Here is a 24,033-nt window from a genome sequence, read left to right as displayed (position 1 = left end):
CCCAATACCTTAGTGAATTAAGAACTGAGCTAAAACAGGTTGGAAGTCCCATTTTAAATTCAAATAAAGCATACACATTCAGACTTGACAACAGACAACGGTAATGACATTTAATGAGATAAATTCAATGAACATAGGTAAATGTCAATAAACGTAAGGTTTTCTACATGGCACAACCCTATACCGGAATCACAGTAACTCAACTGCATTCTCACTTGACAATAATGTCATACAAGTGAATTTGCTGATGACTAGCAAAATTACAAAATGAACCCAAGGCCAGTTAATCAAGAGTCACAACAACAAAGAAACCCTAGGAATGAAGGTCAAGGCAGGAGGTTGCAGCTGGCCAGATATGATACCATTTGCCTAATTTTCATGTAGGAATTTGCTACAACAAATAAAATAACTATCTCCTCTTAGTTACTAGAAAAGGAAAGAAAACAACAGGTATTACCTAATCACCATTCTGTGACCATGAAATTAAAATATTTCCTGAATGTATGATTAAAAGAAAAAAGTCTTTAAAAACAATATTAATCATTCTTATACATTCACAATAGAAGCTCTCAAGTCTGAATTTAAAACACTACTCAGTATTTGCTTAAGAAACACATTTAGACAATATGGCTTTTGACATATTAAAGTTCTATGAGAAAAACTAAGACATCTTTTAATTTTGCTTTAATATCAAATTAACAGAGCAACTTAAAAATTCAATAAGAGCATGGGTTGGTTTGATTCAATAAGTGCTTTCAAAATTCAATCACTTAGGGGCTTCCCTGGTGGCGCAGTGGTTGAGAGTCCGCCTGCCGATTCAGGGGACACGGGTTCGTGCCCCGGACCAGGAAGATCCCACATGCCGCGGAGCAGCTAGGCCCGTGAGCCATGGCCGCTGAGCCTGCGCAACTGGAGCCTGTGCTCCGCAACAGGAGAGGCCACAACAGTGAGAGGCCCGCGTACCGCAAAAAAAAAATTTAATCACTTAACTTCCTTTCAGGAGAAACTGTTCATCATCACGGATCTTATTCTAACTTAACTTTTGGAGAAGAAAATGGAAAATCAAACCCATAGCACAGTGGTTATGTAAGATATTTCCTCCTCAGTGTCAGGCAAAGTGCTTTTGCCCTCTCATAACACGTTCTACTTCAACAGATGATTTAACTGGTCCTGTAGATTTGATGACTGCTCAACACTACAAATTAGAATAGAAAAAGGTTTATCTAGAATGAGCATCTCATTGTCATAGCAACCCTCTCTGTGCAATAGTACTTTCTTTTGGCTTTAAATGTGGGGGCTATTGATGGGGTCAGATCCATGGTTGGATGCAGAGATAGGGGTATTCCTCTACATTCTTTGTATGCAATGGTTTCCTGTCCCTGCAAGTCCAATTTCATATGTTCTCCCTAGAAAAAATGGAGGACTACATACTGAAAAAATAAAAAAATGCGATCAATGTTAAAAAAAAAAAAGACATCTCATTGTGCAAATAATTTGCACAAAGTATATTATATGCATAGTTCTGTTGCACTAAATCAAAATTTCTATTGGTCCACTAGGGTCCCAGACATGTTTAAACTATGAAGAAAAGATCTGTAAAGCCAACTAGTAGTGTAAACAACATTGCAAGGGACAGATTTAATCCACTTAAAACAAAAACAAGGCTGTTCAATGACTTTAGCACATTTACTTTACTTAATGAATATTACCAATGTAAAAGGTTTCCTACCCTCAAAGTTGGTCTCTACACTATAACTTTTAGAAAGCCTTTGCTAGCAGTGAATTGACTTACTGCATGCCTTTGAAATATTCTTTATATTCCCAATGAGCTATCCTAGAACACATGGCAACTTAAAGGCCTCTGTGAACCAGAGTTTTGTACTGATCCTAGGCCCAGCAGCATAATTCCCCCCAGCCTGCTACAGTTAGTTGGCCCCCCACTCCTCTACCTTTGGGGTTACTTACTTCTTCTGAATAGCTTCTTGCCTAAATCAGAAAAGGAAAGAGGAAAATAAACATAAGAAAATGCAGCGAACTAGTAAAAGTTATTTTTGGTCAGATATGTATATATAGGCAGAACAAATTTCCAGCTTGTCACATTTTATATTTCTGTCCATCCTATCCTAAGATTGTGCTATTGAACAGAGGTTCAACATCTGAGTGCAGAGTTGCTGAAAAGATGATTCTAAACCTAAAGATGTAATAATATTCTATCAGAGTGAGGGACGTGGTCTAACAAACTACAAGTATGGCTCAAATTCAGTCTGGGTATGTGGAGCCAAACGGTCACATACCTGATATGTACACACCCCAAAAAATGAGTATTTAGCTATTTAGATATCAAGAGTTAAATTCCCAGTCAGATATTTCTAATAGATACATAAGTATAATGTCAACTACATAAAATAAAAAGCAAAATGAAATAAGATGAAAAGTTAATTAAATTATAATTTTGTCCAAAAGGGGTCTCTATATTTCAAAATCTCCTGGATGATTTATATGTAGTTAGGGTTGGGTTATATATGGGAATGTAAGATAAAGAACATAGTTATACTTGATTCTCCAGGGAAGGTGCAGATGCTCCAGGAAAGACCTCAGGCACAGACAGTGGACAGATACTGGTTAAGTGCCTACTGGGTGCCAAGCGCTGTGCATGTGTGTGGTCCTGGATGGGCCCTGCCCTTATGGGGTTTGCAGTCTCTCCTTCTGAGAAGCCCTCAAATTATCAGAGAGGTTCACAAAGGTGGTGCCCACTCTGATCACACTCCATACCCCAAATTCTTCTGCAGTCTCAAGCATCTCTTCCAGAGGGAACACATCCTTGAATAACCCCTCCTTTACTCCCAGCTCCTGCCTCCACAGGAAAATGTGCTGAAACACAAAGGCCACAAGAAACAGCCTGCAGAAAACGATTGCTTAATAAGTACAGTAGGTACTGGAGAGGGAATACTCACTGGTATTGAAGATGTGTTGTGATTATTGCCATTTTTCTTAAACTCTGCATTAAAAAAAAAAGAAAAACAGAGAAATAGAACATTCCACTTCCCTGAAGCCAAACTGTGCATATAAAACCCAAATCATAACAGAAATTGTTTCTTACATCTTCTGAGTGTAAGATGGCATCTTCCTGTAGTACCATGTTTCGAGCGGCCTGACCTAGCAGCTGGAAGACAAAAATAAAATGGTAATAATCAAAACTTCCAAACTTCCTGTAATCTCTCTGCAGCTGTTATACCACCACCCTTTCTCCGTGCCCACCCCCCCACCCCATACAAATATAAACCCTCCAAATGTAAAGGAGGATAATCTCCCATTTGGTCATGTTGAAAATCCATTTCATTGTCACTACGGCAGTTCTGGCATGGGCTCGACATCTGTTCTGAAGGCCACAGCCTGAGAAATCAAGTCCTCCATAACTGCTGAGTTTATTAATCAAGTGCTGAGAGGCAAAGTCTGCGAAAACAAACTCTGGCTCCACAAGCCCGGTGAGAACCTAACTTCTGATTCTTTAAAGGCAAACTTGAGATTTGGGGTGGTTTGAGAGGAGTGAGAGGGCAGGAGTTAGGATAGGGCTTTAAAGGACAGAAGGAAGGCAGCTGTTGAGAAATGGAATGAGAGACACAGAGGGGGTAAAAAGGCCTGGGGAGAAGCTTGGGCTTTCAAGTGGGAAACCACTGTGTAAAGGATGGCCAGATGGAGCTGGGGAAGAGAAAGAAAGAAGTGCGGCAGCAGACTTTGATGAGTTCCCTGATAGCTGGGCCCTGAGGCCAAGAGAGAAAGGCTGAGTGAGCTCTGTTTCAGCTGGGTGGCCTGCGCTCAGCAGATCTGCCTCCTCACAGAGAGGCAAGAAGAGATCAACAGGGTTTCTGGCCTCCTGTGGCACCCTGTTCCTGGCAGACATGCAGTCCAACCATGTAAAGGGAGCTACTGTTATGTGTGTCCTACCAACCCTCCCTGTTCCCTTGGGTCAGAGAGATTCTGGTGAAAGGGGGACAGATGACTTCAAATTAACCAGGACACCAGCACTGTTCCAGCCTCCAGATTCCTTCCCTCACAGCAACTTTTATTTATTTTTCTTTTTAACTTTAAAAATTAACACAACTTGGGACTTCCCTGGTGGCGCAGTGGTTAAGAATCCACCTGACAGGGCTTCCCTAGTGGCGCAGTGGTTGAGAGTCCGCCTGCCGATGCAGGGGACACGGGTTCGTGCCCCGGTCCGGGAAGATCCCACATGCCGTGGAGCGGCCGGGCCCGTGAACCATGGCCGCTGAGCCTGTGCTCCGCAACGGGAGAGGCCACAACAGTAAGAGGCCCGCGTACCGCAAAACCAAAAACAAAAAACAAAAGCAAGAATCCACCTGACAATGGAGGGGACATGGGTTCGAGCCCTGGTCTGGGAAGATCCCACATGCTGTGGAGCAACTAAGCCCGTGCACCACAACTACTGAGCCCTCATGCCACAACTACGGAAGCCCACGTGCCTAGAGCCCGTGCTCTGCAACAAGAGTAGCCACCACAAAGAGAAGCACGCACACCGCAACCAAGAGTAGCCCCCGCTCGCCACAAGTAGAGAAAGCCCGCGCACGGCAACAAAGACCCAACGCAGCCAAAAATAAATAAATGTACAAAATAAAACTTTACATGCTTCTAAAGGCAAAACAATAAAATAAGACCTATCCAGCCTCTTCCCCTCCCCGGTATCTCTCCCCTATGCATAAATATTTTTTAAATTAGTTTTTGGTTTATCTTTCCATTGTTCCTTTACAAACAATGGACATATGTATATATTCTGCCCCCTTTACATAAAATGTAACCTACCATATGCGCTCTTCTGCACCCTGCTCTTTTCACCTGATAATATCTACTGAGATGGATCTGCAGCAGTATATACTGAATCTCCACCTTGTTCTTTCAGGGCTGCTGAGCACTCCACTGAATAGATGTCTCATAAGGTTATTCAACCAGTCCTCCGCTATAGACTTTGGGGCTGTTTCCAGTCTTTTGCTATTGTAAGTAGTGCTACAAAAAATACCTCATAGTTCTTTGTATCTTTTTGCCATCATGTCTTTGGATAGACTCAGAATCTTGATTGTGACTGCTGGATCAGAGGGTTTTAATTTTGCTACATATTGCCACCCACCCCCCATTAAGGTTATACCATTTTGCATTCCCACCCACCAGGTATGAGAGTTCCTGTTCCCTCCTTGTGGCCACTTTTAAGTGACAAACTCCAAACTCCTATGTATGGTGACTGACAAACCGATGGCAGAAAAGAAAGAGTTCTAACAGAATCTTCCTCATTCAGTCAACAAATAGTTACTAAGTGCTTATGAGCCAGTAAGAGACATAGCCCCCATCCTTACAGGGCTCACAGGCTGGGATGACAAAGAAGACAAAGGTACTACAATACCCTGTGGTAAGTGCTGAGGGGGAAGCACTGAATGCCCTGGGAGTTCGGGGGGCAGGAGTGATTAACCCATTACTGGCTAGGTGCTCAGGGAAGGCTCCCTAAAAGAAGTGACTTCTGAGACCTAACGGCTGCTGTTTAGAATTCCGAAGTAATATAATGTTACAAAAAAGTGGCATGATCAGATTTACTGTTTTAGAATGTGGTAAACAGGACGGACTAGACAGGGGACTAAAGGCAGAGAGACAGGTTAGGAGAACACTGTAGTATTCCAGGCGAGCAATGAGAGTGACCTGAACCACAGAAGTGGCAGTTAAAAAAGGGGGCACGGGGGGCTTGAGAGGTATTTAGAAGATAGGCTTGATGGGACTTGTGATGGCCTGGAATGCAGGGGCTGTTGGAATGTAGGGCCAAGGCCTTTTCTGTGATGACAGATGTAGTCATTGACATTGTGCATCATTTTCTTACATAAACCAACCACACACGTAACATTATCACCTAAGATTTCCAGTTTCAGTTTCCTTAAAGTGGAACATCTTAAATACACCTGTAAAACCACCTGAGTACAGAATCTTTTTAGATTTCAGTGAACTTCCTCCCAGGCTTGGACCACTGTCTTGCTCATAATTAACTCAATACCAGTTTGTCTTGGTACTTCTCTTCAACAAGTATTGCTAATTTTCAACTTAGTTTTCATAGCAACAGCAACCCTCTTTTTTTCTGCACTCATATTTCATCATTTCCCACATCATTCCATGAAACAATGTAGTTGCAATAGCAAGCACAAGTGCCTTACACAGGCTTAGGAAAAAACCACAGTGAACCCTTACCAAGCACACAATTCACCTGGAGGAGCAGAAGCGCAGGTGTGCACGAGAGGAGCGTATTAGGCACAAGCATTCTTTGTGCCATGGACATAAGTTGGTATGATTTCCTCACTTTGTGCTCCAGTCACACCGGCCTCCCTGCATTCCTTACGTACATTCCCATCTCAAGGCCTCTGCATTTGCCATGTCCTCGACGTGGAACTCTCTGCCTCCAGATGTCCATATGGTTTGCTCCCTCACTTCATTCAAGCATCTGCTCGAATGCTACCTCCTCAGAGAGCCCTTCCCTGACCACCCTATTTAGGGAAAACCCTTTCAGCACTCTCTATTCCCAGCTTTATTTTTCTTCATAGCATTTACTACCACCTTTTTTGTGTTTCATTTTTTTGTCTGTCTCTTCAATAAAATGGAAGTTTTCTAAGTACAGGGACTTAGTTTTGTGTACCAACGTCTCCCTTGTACCTAGAACAGTTCCTGGCACATAGCAGACACTCTGTAAATATGTGTTAAGTGGATGCTGTGAAATGAGTGTTTTACACATGGAAATTGTCAGTTTCTCAAACAAAATAGCTATCTGGAGACTGCTGAAGAGGGAAGCAATGCTCTGTGGGCTAAGAAGGATTGAAAATCAGTAAGACACTCCCATAACCTCAGAGCCTAGTAAAGGAAATGGCAAAAATACATACCTACAGAAAAATACAATATGGTATGTGGTAAGTGTCATGTAAGAGATCCAGTAAAAAAGAAAAATTTTAGACTTGAGATATGTGTCAACTCTGTCCCAGAAAGTTGGACTGGCTTCAGCTTAACTCAATCCACACCGCTTACTGAGCACCCTGTCTAAATCTACTACAGAAGAAGCCCTCATGAAAAATACACGAGGAGCAGGAACGGGAAGCAGCAAGCCATATCAGGGCAGTCAATGGTGGCACTGTGGCTTTTTGGCCACTTAATCCAGCTAGCGGCCGTGAGAAGTGACGTCAAAGAGTATGGGCTTAGAACCTGTCTGCCTAGGTTTGAATCCTAGCTCTACCCCTTCCTAGCTACTGTGGCACCCTGGACAAGCGAAATTCCTCTCTGTAAGAGAAGTACCTCCTTTATTAGTGATTGTGAAGACTTAATGAATTAAACGACATAAAACACACACACATTTTTTTTTTGAAAAGCTGAAATAGAATCTAAAAATCATGAAAAGGAGAAGGAAGCAGATATGTCTACCACTAAAACTGACAAAGCAACTTCTGTGCAACCAAGGCAAAAAGTGAAACACAGTAAGTTGCATAATTCTTATTTGGTAAAAGGCAACACAACAATTCTTCAAAAAAGATAAACTTTCCTCTGTTACTGAATCCTAAAATGAGTATACCATGTGGACCTCATACAAAGCATATCTGGGATCATCAGATCAGTGACTTCAACAATAGTATTATGGTAAACGCAAACACTTTTTGGTTTTTTTAAATTAATTTATTTATTTTTGGCTGCGTTGGGTGTTCGTTGCTGCGCACGGGCTTTCTCTAGTTGCAGCGAGCGGGGGCTACTCTTCGTTGTGGTGTGTGGGCTTCTCATTGTGGTGGCTTCTCTTGTTGCGGAGCACGGGCTCTAGGCGCACAGGCTTCAGTAGTTGTGGCACGTGGGCCCAGTAATTATGGCTCGCAGGCTCTAGAGCACAGGCTCAGTAGTTGTGGCACATGGGCTTAGTTGCTCCGTGGCATGTGGGATCTTCCCGGACCAGGGCTCAAACCCGTGTGCCCTGCATTGGCAGGCAGATTCTTACCCACTGCGCCACCAGGGAAGTCCCGCAAACACTTTTTTCATTCAGCTGTTTCTTGCAGCCACTATCAATAGAAGCTAAGGACATAACATGAAAGCTTATTTTGTAAGGATAATTCTACTGGACCTTAAACTAATATAAATAAAGCTGCTTTGAACATTCATATACAAATGTGAAGGCTTGCAAACACATTATGTTTGCTAATGCAACTACCTAACAATGAAATAATAAGTGATGAAACATGAGTAAAAAAAGAGCGGGAGTAAAAGAGGTGCTACTGTTATGAAAACTAACTTGAAAATCAAAAATACTTCCTGAAAATAAGTAGCTAAGATACACTGCTACTGAGTTAATTATGAGCAAGACAATGGCCTACAGGAGAAAGTCACAGAAATCTAAAGACTCTGTCCCCAGATTGTTTTACAAGTGTATTCAAGATGTTTTCCACTTTAAAGACTCCAAACCTGGACATCTTAGATGACACATTATGTGCATAGATGACTTATGTAACAAAATGATGTATATGTTTTCTTTTCTCCTGGTTAAAACCTAGAAGTTGAAAGCCTGGGTCATTAGACCCATTTTGTTTGTCCAATCACCTGCCTCGTGGGCATTTGGATTGTCTCCAGTTTGGTACTATTATGCATAAATGTGCTCTGAACATGTTCAAATCTTTGTGTGGACATATATTTTCATTTCACTTGGGTGAATACCTCAGGATACAATGGATAGGTCCTTTTTTGGAGAGAGACAGTGTACACATATAAAGCTTGCTGGTGTGACAAGCTATCAAATAATCCCGTACACGGAATCAGCCAGAGGATGATGAGGGGAAAATCACGGCAAAGGAGAAAGCTAATCTAAGAAACAGAAAACCAAGAATGTGGCCAGAAAGACAAGTCAGAAAAGAATAAATCTGCGGACAGACGATGCATAGAAGTGTGGAAGGAATCTGGAATGTTGAGGGCAAAACCACGCAGAATTTAGGGGCCGAAAGAGACAGATCTTCACTAGAGACAACTCTGAGAAACAAATAAGGAACTCCTTAGGACCACTATCTAATCCGTCGTCTGCGGCGATCTCTGCTTTGAAGCACCGATTCCCATCATTTTGTTTCTTCCCCCACCGCCTCCATTCCCCCGCGGCTCACAGGACCGCTAGTCCTACCCAGAGACTACACACCCCAGAATGCAACACGCACCCTCTGGAACGAGGTCTTCTCCCTTCGCCACTAGTTCGCGGACTACAATTCCCAGGATGCAACACGACCCTCTTCCCACGGCTATGGAAGTCGACTCTCCCGCTATTAACCCCGGAGAGTCCACTCCCAGCTCACCTCGGAGCTCCGGGAGCCCTTCAGCACCTGCTTGGTGAGCGCGATCACGTCAGTACCACAGGTGTTCACCTTCTCCGTGAGAAGCCCCTTCACAGACTGACCGAATCGCGCTTGCGAATCCGGGGCCCCAGTCGCCATCACTTCAACCAGTGAACGCCTCCCCACGGGCGATGGCGAGTCGCAGGGGCCAAAAGATGAGCAAAGCGAAAGGAGGTGGTGTCTTTTTTTTCCTACCACGGGAAAAGGAAGGGACGCATGCGCGTAGCGGAGGGTGAGCTTTGCTAACTTTAAATTCATTTAAAATACTCAGTTGATATCCTGAAGAAGACAGGGCCCAGGCAAACATCAATGGAGGGGATGGAATACAATTTCAATAAACCCATGGTTTAACATCAGAAGGCCTGGATTACAGTCCCAATTCTGCCGTTTAGTTGTGTGACTGCAAATTATTCAGCCTCTGCAGCATCTTGTGTTCCTCATCTGTAAAACAGAAGTAATAAAGTTAAATTCTCCAAAGTGTATGAGAATGAATTAAGATCAATTCAATGTTAGCAAACATTTCATGAACGAAATAGCAAACACTGCTGGCATTGGTATGCAGAAGAGATGCAGTCCTTGTCACCAGTGAGCTCCCAGGCTGAGGAGGCATGTAAACAAACAGAAGAACCGGGAAGAACAAGCTAACAGAAAAATTGGCAAAGTTCACAAACAGGCAGTTAAAAAAGTAAATAAGATAGTCAACAGGTATGACAAATGTTTTACATCTCTAGTAATTTTTAGTGATAAATGACCCCTTTGTTGTATTTAAAGCAAACTGATTATCACCTTGAAAAGAATTAGTATCTGAAGTGTTTCATGTAGCTCTATTTTTTTTTTTTTTTTAGCTAATGCACGAGAGAGATGACAATGGTAAATTGGCGAATTATGTTTAAAATCACCTATACTCAGTATCAACATTACTTTCTCTTCCAAGTGTCTAGTTTCATGTCTCTGATTCTTTCATTTAATTCTTATTCTTAATCAAATTTATTGAGGTATAATTTATGTTCAATAACTACATTCTTTTAAAGCATACAATTTGATGAGTGTGATGGATGTGTACACCTGTGAATTACCACCACTATTAAGATACAGAACATTTTCATCACCCCCACAAGTTTCCAAGTGCCCCTTTGTAGACCATCTATCCCTCACTCCAGGCAACAACGGATCTGCTTTGTAGCACTATTGATTAATTTGGGTTTCTAGAATTTTATATAAATGGAATCATACAGGAAGTACATTTTTTGGTCTGGCTTCTTTCTCTCAGCATAACATTCTGAGAGTCATTCACTTAGTTGTGTATATCACTTGTATGTTCCTTTTTTATTGCTGAGAAATAGTCCATTGTATGGCTATATCTCATTTTGTCAATCCACTCACCTTTTGATGAACATTTGGGTTGTTTCCATTTGGGGGTTTTATGAATAAAGCTGCTATGAACATTCATATACAAGTCTTTATGTGAGTTTGTTTACATTTATCTTGAGTAATATCTAGCAGTGGAATGGCTGGGTCATATGGTAAGTCTTTAACTTTTCAAGAAGCTGCCAAACCATTTCTCAAAGTTTACCACTGCATTCCGAACAGCAGTGTAAGAGACTCCAGTTGCTGTACACCCATAAACTTAGGAAAAGGTTGAGCCATGGGAGAGCCATGGTAACAAGTAGCCACCTGTAGTAGACAGATTGGCGACTGACAGCTGGCTTCCATGATTCCTATCTCCTGGTGTTCACGCCTTTGTGTATTCCACCTCTCTTACTTGTAGGTGGGACATGTGACTTGCTTCTAACCAATAGTATATGCGTAGGTGATGGGAGATATGTGATTATATGTAAGTGATTATGTAATTACATTACATAAGACTGTAAGGCTCATCTTGCTGGAGTCTCTCCCTTTCTAGCTGTGAGGAAGCAAGTGGCCATATTGGACAACTCCATGTGGCAAGGAGCTACAAGTGTGATCTAGTCACTGAGGGCTGAGCTCCAGCTGACAGCCAGCAAAAAAATGAGGCTCTCAGTCAAACAACCAAAAGGAACTGATTGCTACTAACAACCAGGCAAGTGGAGAAGCAGATCCTTCCCCTATCGAGCCTCCAGATGAGAAGCTGGCCCACACCTTGATTGCAGCCTTCTGAGACTCTAAGTACATGGCTCAGAAAAGCTGTTCTTGGATTCTTGACCACAGAAATAATAAGATAATAAATATGTGTTGTTTTAAACCACTACATTTGTGGTAATGTTGTTACACACAATAGAAAACTAATATACCACCAGAACTTGTTTGAAATACGTTCAGTCCATGACAACTCACCTCAGTGAATCCCTTTTGCAAACCAAGCAATCAGGGTCTATCCATTGTCCTATCTTCAAGTTCACTGAGTCTTTTGTCTGCTTAAATCTCCTTTGAATCTCTCTAATAAATTTTTCATTTCAATTATACTTTCCAGCTCCAGAATTTCTTTTTGGTTCTTTATAAGTTTTCTCTTTATTGATATTTCCATTTTGTTTACACATTGTTTTCTTGACTTTCTCCATATCTCCCTTTAGTCTTTTGGGCATCTTTAAGACAGTTACTTTGAAATCTTTGTCTAGTATATCAGACATTAGGTTTTTTTCAGGGACAGTTTCTACTGATTTGTTTTATTCCTTTGAGTGGGCCATACTTTGCTGTTCCTTTGTATGCCTTGTGATTTTTTTTTTTAAGAACACTGGACTTTTGAATTTAATAATGTGATAACTCTGGAAACCAGATTTTCCCCTTTCTCAGGGTTTGCTTGTCTTCCTTATTGTTTGTTTTTGTTTTTAACTGTGGTACGCAGTCTCTTTGCTGAGGATCAGCCAAAGTGTAAACTGAAGGTCTTCCCAGTCTTTTCTGAGCCTTTCCCTGAGCACACACAGTCACTTTCTAATTTTCTCCATACATGCAGTTGTTTTTGAATGTCCCAGTCCTTAATGTCTGGCTCCAGAAAGTGGGAAATGTAAAAACTGACCAGGGGGTGGGAATTCCCTATCAGTCCAGTGGTTACGACTCCACTCTTTCACTGCTGAGGCTGCAGGTTCAATCCCTGGTCAGGGAACTAAAATCCCACAAGCTGCGTGGCATGGCCAAAAAAGAAAAAAAGAAAAACGACCAGGGGGTGGAAGGGAGGGGAGGAGAAGGGGTGTGGCCTTTTAATCCCCCTGGAAGTCATTTCAGCCAGAGGGAAGGGGCTGCAATAGGGTCAGGGAGGCACAGTGACAGTGGCCGCCCACCTTCTTGTCTGCGCTCTGTGGTCAGAAGCAGCCATCAGCACTCAGAGCAGAGATGCCGATATTGGGAGGACAGGGTCCTTTTTGCCCACCCTAGCTCCCACAAGCTGTGGGCAGTGGTTCCAGGAAAACATGCACAGTTGTCTGCCAAGGGGTTGGGGATGGAGGATGGGTAGCTCCTACTGTGCTAAGAGCCAAAATTGACTGACATTCACCACAATTTACCATCTAAGTCTTCCCGTGGAAGTTGCAAGCCTTCCAAGTTCCAAAATGGTTGGATGAGACAGATTCTACCAATGCAGTTGTTGTCTAGGTGGGAGATAGATTCCTGGTGCTTCATACTGCGGCATCTTCCCGGAATCCCCTCCCCCATTTAGTTTTATAAATATTCCCTCGTCAGATTTTGACTGGATGTTTCCTTTTTGCCTAACCATAATGGACATAATGAAGGCTTAGAAACACGCAGAAGATGCCACCCCTGGCTCTGGTTAAGAGCACTGTCTTGTTAAGGCTAAGTTGTTGCTGCCTAACAACAACTCCCCCTCCCGGCCCTCCAAATTTAGTGGCTTAAAACAACCACCATTTTATTGGTCGTGATGCGAAGTTCAGGAATTTATCATGGGTGGTGATCTCTGCTCCAGTGATGTTTGTTCGGCTCACTCACGGGGCTGCGTTCACTTGGTGGCTGGAAGGTCTGAGGTGGCCTCACTCAGGTGTCTGCGGCCTCATGCTGGCTGTCACCCGGAGTGCCACGGTTCTCATCCTCGGGGCCTTCTCTCCGCACGGCCTTCTCTCTGGCAGGATAGGCTGAGCTTCTTTACATGGTACCTGGTTTCCCAGGCAGCGGGAGCTGTCAGGCCTCTTAGGGCCCAGGCCCAGAGCTGGCACAGCAGTCACTTCTGATGGTTCTGCTGGTCAAGTCACAGGGCAGCTCAGGTTCAGGTAGAGAGGAAATAAGAGTCTACCTCTTGACAGGAAGAGTAGTCCTATGTCTGCAGGTTTAGGAGGAGTTGTTGGTACCCATCTTTGCAGAATATCTCCGACGGGAGTCTAGACAGTCACTTGACTCGATATAGACTCAAAACAACTAAATTATAATGAAGTTCAAATTGAATGTGAGATTTCCAGGGCACCCCGCTTCTCCCCTATTAGAATGTATGCTCCAGGCGGGCAGGGAGCTTTATCTGTTTGGTTCATTGCTTCATTTCCAGCCTGAGAGCAGTGCCTGGCTTGTGATAGAGGCTCAGTGAGTATCTGTTGCAGGAAGGACTGCTTGATGGTGATGGTAGTAGCAGAAGGGTTGGTGTAGAACACCTCCATCAGAGAAGGCTGCAGAGACAACGTGAATCTGCCGCCAAGTTTGCGAAAAGAGTGATGGACGTGAATCAGTGTTTCAGAGGTGGGGACACAATGCTTATTCACTGTTCTGCAACATTGAGGCCCGCCCGTGCCAGATGTGAGGGGGAAGTAAGAGACCTTCGCTTGAGGAAGGGGATCCCAACATCGCAGTGTATGACATGTGCTAAATCATAGAAAAGAGAGGGGTCTTCTTGGGATAACAGTGGGAGGCTTCAGTGTGGGCGTGTTCGGATGGGACTGAGTAAGGTGAGTGTGACTGAAACTGACCTGAAGACACCATTAAAAATGATGGTTATGGGGTATGCATGTGACTGAAAATTTTCCAGAGGCTTGAAAACAGTCACCTGTAGGATGTATTTATGAGATAAATGATAAGGATCTCCCCCTCTAAGTCCTTAAACATGTGAGTTATGTGATGAAAACTAGATTTGAGACAGCTTCTGATTATTTCGGGCAAAACTTTGGGGTTTTTTTGGTGTCCTCTTCACTCATTTGTTGAACTCTTGGGTTCCTGGTTCATTGAAGGTAATTAGTGTTGGTAGGAACAGTGTCATTTATAATAACAGTCATCAGAGTCCCTTACATTTCAGATCCATTGAGCTTTCAAGTAGACGGGGCACAAGGCCAGTGAGGGGCGTGAGCAGAGAACACGCCCAATTCCTAATCTAGAACACTCCTTACTGAAACTTCATACTGGGTTTTATAATGCAGAAGAGCAATCATTAGTGTAATCTTGGACCCCTTCCCCCTTTTTGATTTGTGAGGTATGAGGGGAGTGTCTTAGTCCCCTCCTTAATGGGCAGTGCCTTGAATGGTTACTTGAGGGTGTGGAACTTTAAAGATCACAGAAATGTACCTTCTCATTTCTTTTATCCCGTCCTCCAACCAAATGGAGAATCTGCATTATTGTGGGAGATTAAGACGAGATCTCTCCCTTCAAGACTGAGCCCTTGTCAGGAAGGAGGAAAACTCTCTTCTGTCCTTCTAGGTTCTTCTTGCTGCTCTAAGTATTAAGTCGACATGAGACAGATAAACAGGAGAAAATCAAATTTAACTTTGTATGGGAATCCACACACATAAGAGGGTCAAAGGCCCCACATACACAAGAGGTTCAGAGACAGAAAGGTAAAATGAGGTATATACACCATCATGAGCTACGGAATGGGGCCGGGGTCTGGGTCTTCCAAGGACAGGAGGGTCATTCACAGGACATTAAGGAGAGCAGATGCCTGATAATTAGATGTTTGTTCTGCCATGTAGATGGGGCCCCTAAGATAAATTTTATCTCTGGTAATTACCTTTTCTAGGAAAAATCCCCAATTTAAATTCTTCTAGGTAGTTAAGAGAGGGGCAGTGAGTTTCTCCTGGACCCGCAGGGTCTCGATTGCATTTAGTTCAAAATGAGCCTCATGCAAAAGTAGCCCATTTGGGGGAGGCTTGTTCTGAACCCCTACAGATCCAATTTTTATATTTTCTACTGTGGTCCTAGGAAATTTATAATTTTTAAAGAGTGTTTCCCTTTTCTTCACTTTGTCTCCCTCATGAAATCCTTCTAGCTAAAACGGGATGGAAATAATTAATGGAAGAAAATAAGACATTGATTAAAATGGATATTTGTTTTTATTATTTATTTTGGATTACTTCCTCACTTCCATTTTAAATTGCAGTATATGATCTTAGAATTTGAGCTGTGACAACTAATTTTCTTCATTACACTGATCTCTCACCTTTTCATAACTGGTTTGCTTAGCTCTTAGAATTTTCATTACTTTATTTCTTCAAGTGTAATAAAGCCATACTAGCTTGGAATATTTCAGGAAGTAGAGGGAATTCCAGTTTAAATTAGCTTATAATCTTAAATACAGTATTTTTGAAGGAATGTTATATTATCATTTGTGTGTGTGTGTGTTTATATTTATTTATTTATTTACATATATATATAACTTAAATCACGTGTTACCTAGCATGCTCCTTAAGGAATCTGCAATTACCTGAGCCTTGGTTTTGCATGTAAATGGATACTTCTAAGTGCTTGAGCCTACTTTGAAAGATTCCTTAATAGTTTAACCAATAATCCTTAAAGTCTAGGTTGTGCTCACACTTAGTAAACATTTTTTTTCTCATAGCTAGGATGAAAGTACATTTAGCTCAGCTCTATGAGGTATTACATTATTAATAAGTAGAGTGGCACTACTAGGACTTTTTTTCTAGAGAATCTACAGTGCTCTCCATATACACATGCATTTACATGACTATTACATCTACTACACACAGTGATGTGTATGTGCACATGTATTACAATCCCTGAGCACACCACACATTTGTCGACAATTTGAGGACATGATCTTTGCGTATAAACTAGACTAAGTTTTCTGAGGGCAGGAATCGTGTCCCTTGGCATTCTTCTTCCAAAGTAAACATATCTGCCAAAGACTTGGTTCTGGTACCCACCTCAGTTGGGGGCATCCTTTATGAGGAGCAGCTCCAATTCCTTTCTGCCTTTCTGTTTGGGTGCTAATGAATGGGAGGGGGGAGTATGTGTCAGGGGAAGGCTGGGAGGTTGAGCCGTGCACTGTCTACATACTTGTGAGTGGGAGTGTGATTCCTTGCCCATTCCTGATTCTCTTGCCTGCCACGTCATAATCACAGTAGTTAATAGCACAGGCCCTGAATTTGAACCTTGGCACTCTCATTTTCCAGCCGTGGGATCTACTTTGAACAGTTCTAATTAATCTCTCTAAGCTTCAGTTCCCTGATCTAGAAAATGGGGGTCATAAACATCCTCACCAGGTACTTGCACTCTAGGAGGGATTTTTTTTTTTTTTACATTTTTTTTTTTTAATGTGGACCATTTTTAAAGTCTTTATTGAATTTGTTATAATATTGCTTCTGCTTTATGGTTTGGTTTTTTGGCCTCGAGGCACGTGGGATCTTAGCTCCCTGACCAGGAATTGAACCTGCACCCCCTGCATTGGAAGGTGAGGTCTTAACCACTGGACCGCCAGGGACGTCCCTAAGAGGGATTTTTTTTTTTTTTTCCTAAGAGGGATTTTTGTTAGTGGCAAATACTATGCCATTTTATATAAGGGACTTGAGCATCCACAAATTTTGGTATCCATGGGGGTCTTGGAACCAATACCCCGTGGATATAGATAGACTACGGTTTGGGGGGATTTTTGTTTTAATTTTGAAACGGTAGCTTTATTTTTTACAAGTTAATTAAAATGTAAATGTTTCAATAAACTAAGATTTTTCAACAATCAGATGATGGAGGTATCACAGATATCGAAGGATGAAAAGTAAAATGTACAGCCAGACCACATTGTGACTAGGGCTGTTAAATCAGCGTCTGAAACCACTGCCCATATGGTTCATGACGGTGCAGGGTCAAGTTCTCAAAAAGAATGTCATTAGCTTACCTCAGTCTGAGAACTGATTCCCCTTGCGGCCGTATGCTGCTATTCCAATCAGAGTCACAAGACACAAAGGCACAAACTGTGGGTGAAGTCACGTGAGTATAGGAGGCAATGATTGACATCTCTAGTACAGGAGCCATCCATTTCTAAACTCTATGAGGGTCAAGAACAGTATCTATTTGTTAAATGTTGAACATTAGTAAAAAATATGACCATAAAAAAGGATTGAATCGGTGATAGATTAAACCTTGAGAACGGTGAAATCATCCAGGGAGAATGTAGATGGAGAAGGGCCAAGGACAGGCGACTAGGGAACCTTGACATCCATGAGAGGACAGAGGGAACAAGAAGAGGAACAAAAGAATTACCAAGAATCCAGAGCTATGTGATATTTCATATGAGAGGGTTTAAAGAAGATGAAAAAATCCTTAAAAAAGCACCTACAGGTAAAAGAACAAAAGCAGTTACATGTAAAAGGACGAAATTAGAACATTTTCTAATACCATATAAAAAAAACTCAAAATGGATTAAATACCTAAATGTAAGACTGGAAACCATAAAATTCCTAGAAGAAAACATAGGCTGAACACTCTTTCAGTAGCAATATTTTTTTGGATCTGTCTCCTAAGGCAAAGGAAACAAAAGCAAAAATAAACAAATGGGGCTTAATTAAACTTAAAAGCTTTTGCACAGCCAAGGAAACGATCAACAAAACAGAAAGACAGCCTACTGAATGGGAGAAAATATTTGCAAATGATATGACCAATAAGGCATTAATATCCGAAATATATAAACAGCTCATACAACTCAACATCAAAAAAACAAACAACCCAATTAAAAATTGGGCAGAAGACCTGAATAGACATTTTTTCCAAAGAAGACATAAAGATGGTCAACTGGCACATGAAAAGATGCTCAACACTGTTAACCATCAGGGAACTGAAAATTAAAACCACAATGAGATATCACCTCACACCTGTCAGAATGGGTATCACCAAAAAGATCACAAATAACAAATGTTGGCAAGGATGTGGATAAAAGGGAACCCTTGTGCACTGTTGGTGGGAATGTAAATTGGTGCAGTCACTGTGAAAAAGAGTATGGCGGTTTCTCTCAAAAAACTAAAAATAGGGACTTCCCTGGTGGCACAGTGGTTAAGAATCTGCCTGCCAATGCAGGGGACACGGGTTCGAGCACTGGTCTGGGAAGATCCCACATGCCACGGAGCAACTAAGCCCATGCGCCACAACTACTGAGGCCACGTGCTGCAACTACTGAAGCCCATGCGCCTAGAGCCCGTGCTCCACAACAAGAGAAGCCACCGCAATGAGAAGCCCGCGTACCGCAAGGAAGACTAGCCCCCACTCACCGCAACTAAAGAAAGCCTGCATGCAGCAATGAAAACCCAAAGCAGCCAAAAAAAAAAAACAACTAAAAATAGAACTACCATATGACACAGCAATTCCAATCCTGGGTATATATCTGAAAAAAAAAGGAAAACACTAATTCAAAAAGGTACATGCACCCCAATGTTCACAGCAGCATTATTTACAATAGTCAAGATATGGAAGCAACCCATGTGCCCATCAACGGATGAATACACACACACACAATGGAATACTATTAAGCCAAAAAAAAGAACAAAAAAAAGAATGAAAATTTTGCCATTTGCAGCAACATGGATGGACTTGGAGGGTATTATCCTAAGTGAAATAAGTCAGACAGAGAAGAACAAATGCTGTATGATATCACTTATATGTGGAATCTAAAAAATAAAACAAACTAGTGAATATAACAAAAAAGAAACAGAATCGCAGGTATAGAAAACAAACTATTGGGGCTTCCCTGGTGGCGCAGTGGTTGAGAGTCCGCCTGCCAATGCAGGGGACATGGGTTTGTGCCCCGGTCCAGGAAGATCCCACATCCCGCGGAGCGGCTGGGCCCGTAAGCCATGGCCCCTGAGCCTGCGTGTCCAGAGCCTGTGCTCCGCGACAGGAGAGGCCACAACAGTGAGAGGCCCGCATACCACACACACAAAAAAAGAAAACAAACTAGTGGTTACCAGTGTGGAGAGGGAAGCAGGGAGGGGCAAGATAGGGGTAAGAGATTAAGAAGCACAAACTACTACGTATAAAAGAAGCTACAAGGATATGTTGTACAGCACAGAGAATATAGCCAATATTTTATAATAACTGTAAACGGAGTATAACCTTTAAAAAATTTGTATCACGTTATAAGACTGAAACTAATATAATATCAACTATATCTCAGTAATAAATAAATAAATAAATAAAAGAAGGTCTGAAAGACATCCAATGGATTTCTTAGTGTGGTGGGGTCAGGGGTCAAACTACAATGAGTGTACAAGGAATGTGGAATAAGATAGAGACACAAGTGTTCATCATATTATTCTACCAAGAAGTCTGAACACGGAAGGAGAGAAATTAAAGGAAAATTAGAAGGGAACAGGGAACACAGCATCAGTGGAGGATTTTAAAATTTTGTATGGGATAAAAGTCTTGAGCGTATTTGTCAGCTGAGGAGAAGAAGCCAACAGAGAGGGTGAGTTGAAGATGCAGGAGGAAAATGATGAATGAAACAAGTATCTGTGAGAGGTCTGAGGAAACAGTGTCGAGAGTGTAGGTGGAGGCCTCGATTTTTTAAAAAATAAATTAACACAGTCATTAATACAGTTTCTATTTCTAGTCTTCTCTTCCTTTTTTCTTTTTTTTTTTTAGAGTTTAACTCAACTTTGAAATGCGTAATGCATTCACATGATTAAATGCTTTAAAAGATCCAAAAACCTCTTCCCACCACCACCACCCTAGCGGCAGCTTCTTAGTTCTTTCCATTAACAACAAAATTCATGAGTGTCTTTTTTTTTTTTAATGAATTTATTTATTTATTTATTTATGGCTGCATTGGGGTTTTTTTTCAACATATTTATTGGAGTATAATTGCTTTACAATGTTGTGTTAGTTTCTGCTATATAACAAAGTGAGTCAACTATACGTATACATATACCCCCATATCTCCTCCCTCTTGCGTCTCCCTCCCACCCTCCCTATCCCACCCCTCTAGGCGGTCACAAAGCACCGAGCTGATCTCCCTGTGCTGTGCGGCTGCTTCACACTAGCTATCTATTTTACATTTGGTAGTATATATATGTCCATGCCACTCTCTCACTTCATCCCAACTTACCCTTCGTTGCTGCACGCAGGCTTTCTCTAGTTGCGGCGACTGGGGGCTTACTCTTCACCGCGGTGCGCGGGCTTCTCATTGCGGTGGCTTCTCTTGTTGCAGAGCACGGGCTGTAGGCACACGGGCTTCAGCAGTTGTGGCTCTCGGGCTCTAGAGCGCAGGCTCAGTAGCTGTGGCTCTCGGGCTCTAGAGCGCAGGCTCAGTAGCTGTGGCGCACGGGCTTAGCTGCTCCGTGGCATGTGGGATCTTCCCCGACCAGGGATGGAACCTGTGTCCCCTGTGTTGGCAGGCGGATTCTTAACCACTGTGCCACCTGGGAAGTTCCTCATGAGCTTCTTGTGTGTCCTTCCAGAGATACTTTATGCATATACGAGCAATACGAGCAAAAAAAAATACATACATTCTCCTTTTTTTACACAAATGGGGGCATTCAATACACATCATTCTTATTTTTGTTTTTTTTTAAACCTAACAATATATTTGGGAAATATTTCTATAATAAGCATATAAAGTGTTTCCTCCTTTTTCGAACTGCATTTTATTCCAGTCTCCTATTGATGGGAGATGTACTGCTAGCAATTGTAAACATTGAAGAAATGATTTTTGTACACTGAACTGTGAGACATCTGCAGAATAAATTCTTAGAACTGCAATAATTGGTTCAAAAGGTATGTATACAGAAAATTTCAATCTATATCATGAGAAGCAGAATAGCATTGCAGTTAAGGGCTAAGAGCTCTAGATTGCTTTAATTCCAGCTTCATTGCTGACTAGTTTTACAGCCTTGGGCAAGTCCTTGTGTCTGTTTCCTCATCTGTAAAATGGAGATGTTGATAATAATAGCACCTACCTTAATAAGGATTAAATAAAACAGTACATGTTATACATAGCAAATGCTCAATAAAGTTATTATTATTTTGCAAAATTGTTAGATTGATTAGAACGAGGAGTACCAATTCTTTACCTTTAAGGTGGAGGGAAAGGAAGTGATAAAGTGGAAATTAAGAGAGATACAACTTAATGGTCTCAGAGCCCATTAAGGGTGTAATTCAATTACAGGAGTAATTGAAATGGAAGTAAGGCTGACAATCTTTGGATTTGAGGTGAAGGAACTGCAAGGCTGGGATGTTGGATGATCATCCCCCAAGGACTATAACGTCATGCACGATGACGGCAAGAAGAGAGGAAAGTTGTAAGCTTCGTGCCCAAAATCTTAAAATGAATCTTCAATGAAAATGAGCAACATGAGGTCAGTAAGGAATTGCAATAACAGAGGTTAGAAACTGCAAAAGAGCGATTTTATTTAACTCTCTCTGCTTGCACACCTCATCACCTGTGCACTCGAGAAAGAAGATGTCTTGTGCTGAGTATTCTTTTCATGTGCCAAGTCTAGAGGAGCTTGTTGGAGTTCTGCGGAAGGGGCTAATGGATAACTTTGCTGATGTCCAGGTCTCTGTAGTTGATTGCCCTAATTTGACCAAGGAGCCATTTACCTTTCCCGTAAAAGGTATCTGCGGGAAAACTAGAATTGCAGAAGCAGGAGGTGTGCCTTACTTATTGCCTCTTATAAATAAAAAAAAAAGTTTATGATCTAAATAAAATCACAAAAGAAATCCAGCTTCCTGGAGCTTTTGTTCTTGGAGCAGGAGCAGGCCCATTTCCGACTCTTGGATTCAATTCTGAGTTTATGCCAGTTGTTCAAACAGAAAGTGAACACAAACCTCCTGTGAATGGAAGTTACTTTGCTCATGTTAACTCTGCAGATGGAGGGTGCCTACTGGAGAAATACAGTGAGAAATATCATGATTTGGGGTTTGCATTACTGGCTAATCTTTTTGCCAGTGAAGGCCAACCTGGAAAGGTCATTGAGGTGAAATCCAAAAGAAGAACTGGAAAACTTAACTTTGTGACTTGTATGAGACAGACTCTTGAAAAACATTATGGAGGGGCTTCCCTGGTGGTGCAGTGGTTGACAGTCCACCTGCCGATGCAGGGGACACGGATTCGTGCCCCAGTCCGGGAGGATCCCACATGCCGCGGAGCAGCTGGGCCCGTGAGCCATGGCCGCTGAGCCTGCGCGTCCGGGGCCTGTGCTCCACAGCGGGAGAGGCCACAACAGTGAGAGGCCCGCGTACTGAAAAAAAAAACAAACAAAAAAACATTATGGAGATAAGCCCGTAGGAATGGGAGGTACTTTCGTGATTCAGAAGGGAAAAGTGAAGACTCATATATTATGCCGGCAGAGTTTTCTTCCTGCCCATTGAACTCTGATGAAGACGTGAATAAATGGTTACGTTTTTATGAGATGAAGGCTCCTTTGGTTTGCCTGCCAGTTTTTATCTCCAGAGACCCAGGGTTTGATTTGCGGTTGGAGCACACTCATTGTTTTAGTCATCATGGAGAAGGTGGACACTACCATTATGACAACACCCCAGATATAGTGGAGTATCTTGGATACTTCTTACCTGCAGAGTTTCTCTATCGCATTGATCAACCAACAGAGACCCATTCATTTGGGCAAGATTAAATCAACTGATACTCGTTTGACTGATTAATTCATTAACTGATACTAATATAAAGCCTAATAGAAATGATCTCACTACTTAATAAGCCCTATTTTTTTTGGCCTTTGAAATGAAAGGTATGTCGACGCTGTACTCTGTATTACTTCACAGATCTATCTGAAAGGGATTATTGGGAACAAAGACACGTGATGGAGATGTTCTTCATTCTTTTTATTCTAAAAATCAGTCTTATGTTTATAATTAAATATAAACAGGATTAAGAATCAAGTGGTGATTCCTACTAGCTAATGGCAATAATTTACATCTGTATATTCAGTTTTTCAAGTTAGTCTTACAACTGCTAAGTGGATGTTTCTGGGTATTAGAAAAATCAGTGCTGGAAATGTTGATAGTTGTTAAATCTTTCTACTGAATTTTTGAAATCCATTTTAGAAGTCAAAGTACACTTTTTTCATGGAATAAGGTGGTCAGAGGGAGCAACTTTACTCCTTTTGGTGATGTTGAACCATACTCCGAAGTTTGTAATTTGCATTTAACAAATATTAGCAACCAGACGGTTAGCCATGATTCCTCCTTTGTTTGGACTGTCAATTGGAAGCAGTTTTTGCCTTGTTGGTTATTTGCAAGAAGTGAAAAGAAACACCATCAAAATACAATCTCGAAGTGAGTATACTTCAATTTATAAATGATGTTATTGCCAAATATGACTACTATCCTTCATGAAATGTAAAATTATACCTTTACCAATTGTAATGATTGAAATTTTCCTCAGTGTTTTTCTATAATAATCATGAGCCAAAAACAACTCTCTAATCTTGTAATGCCAACACTGATTTAGGAGCTTTTTAGTACTAAGCATATAATAAATTGTCAAGAAATATTTTTTGTCTTTGGATGT

General features: G+C 41.7%; 2 protein-coding genes across 2 annotated transcripts; one reads left to right on the top strand and one right to left on the bottom strand.

Moving 5' to 3' along the window:
- Positions 1 to 17,775, bottom strand: BORCS7 (BLOC-1 related complex subunit 7). The gene is made up of 7 exons (XM_029244618.1): positions 17,413 to 17,775; positions 14,850 to 14,996; positions 9,345 to 9,824; positions 3,101 to 3,163; positions 2,955 to 2,998; positions 1,966 to 1,986; positions 1 to 1,195 (listed from the first exon to the last, which is right to left on the bottom strand). The coding sequence occupies exons 3-7, from the start codon at positions 9,639 to 9,641 to the stop codon at positions 1,144 to 1,146; spliced, it is 477 nt and encodes a 158-aa protein (XP_029100451.1). The 5' UTR covers positions 9,642 to 9,824; positions 14,850 to 14,996; positions 17,413 to 17,775; the 3' UTR covers positions 1 to 1,143.
- A 3,924-nt stretch (positions 17,776 to 21,699) lies between these two features.
- LOC114908974 (ester hydrolase C11orf54 homolog) lies at positions 21,700 to 23,362 on the top strand. The gene is given in 4 exon segments (XM_029245800.1): positions 21,700 to 22,182; positions 22,184 to 22,547; positions 22,771 to 22,838; positions 22,841 to 23,362. Coding segments are annotated over 4 exon segments (948 nt in total). The 5' UTR covers positions 21,700 to 21,963; the 3' UTR covers positions 23,138 to 23,362.
- Positions 23,363 to 24,033: the final 671 nt, after the last annotated feature.

This window comes from Monodon monoceros, unplaced genomic scaffold, assembly GCF_005190385.1.
Source record: "Monodon monoceros isolate NGI ecotype Baffin Bay Population unplaced genomic scaffold, NGI_Narwhal_1 Super_Scaffold_4, whole genome shotgun sequence".
NCBI classification, from domain to species: Eukaryota; Metazoa; Chordata; class Mammalia; order Artiodactyla; family Monodontidae; genus Monodon; species Monodon monoceros.
The sequence above is the reverse complement of the archived record's forward strand: the minus strand, read 5'-3'. Positions and strand labels throughout refer to the sequence as shown.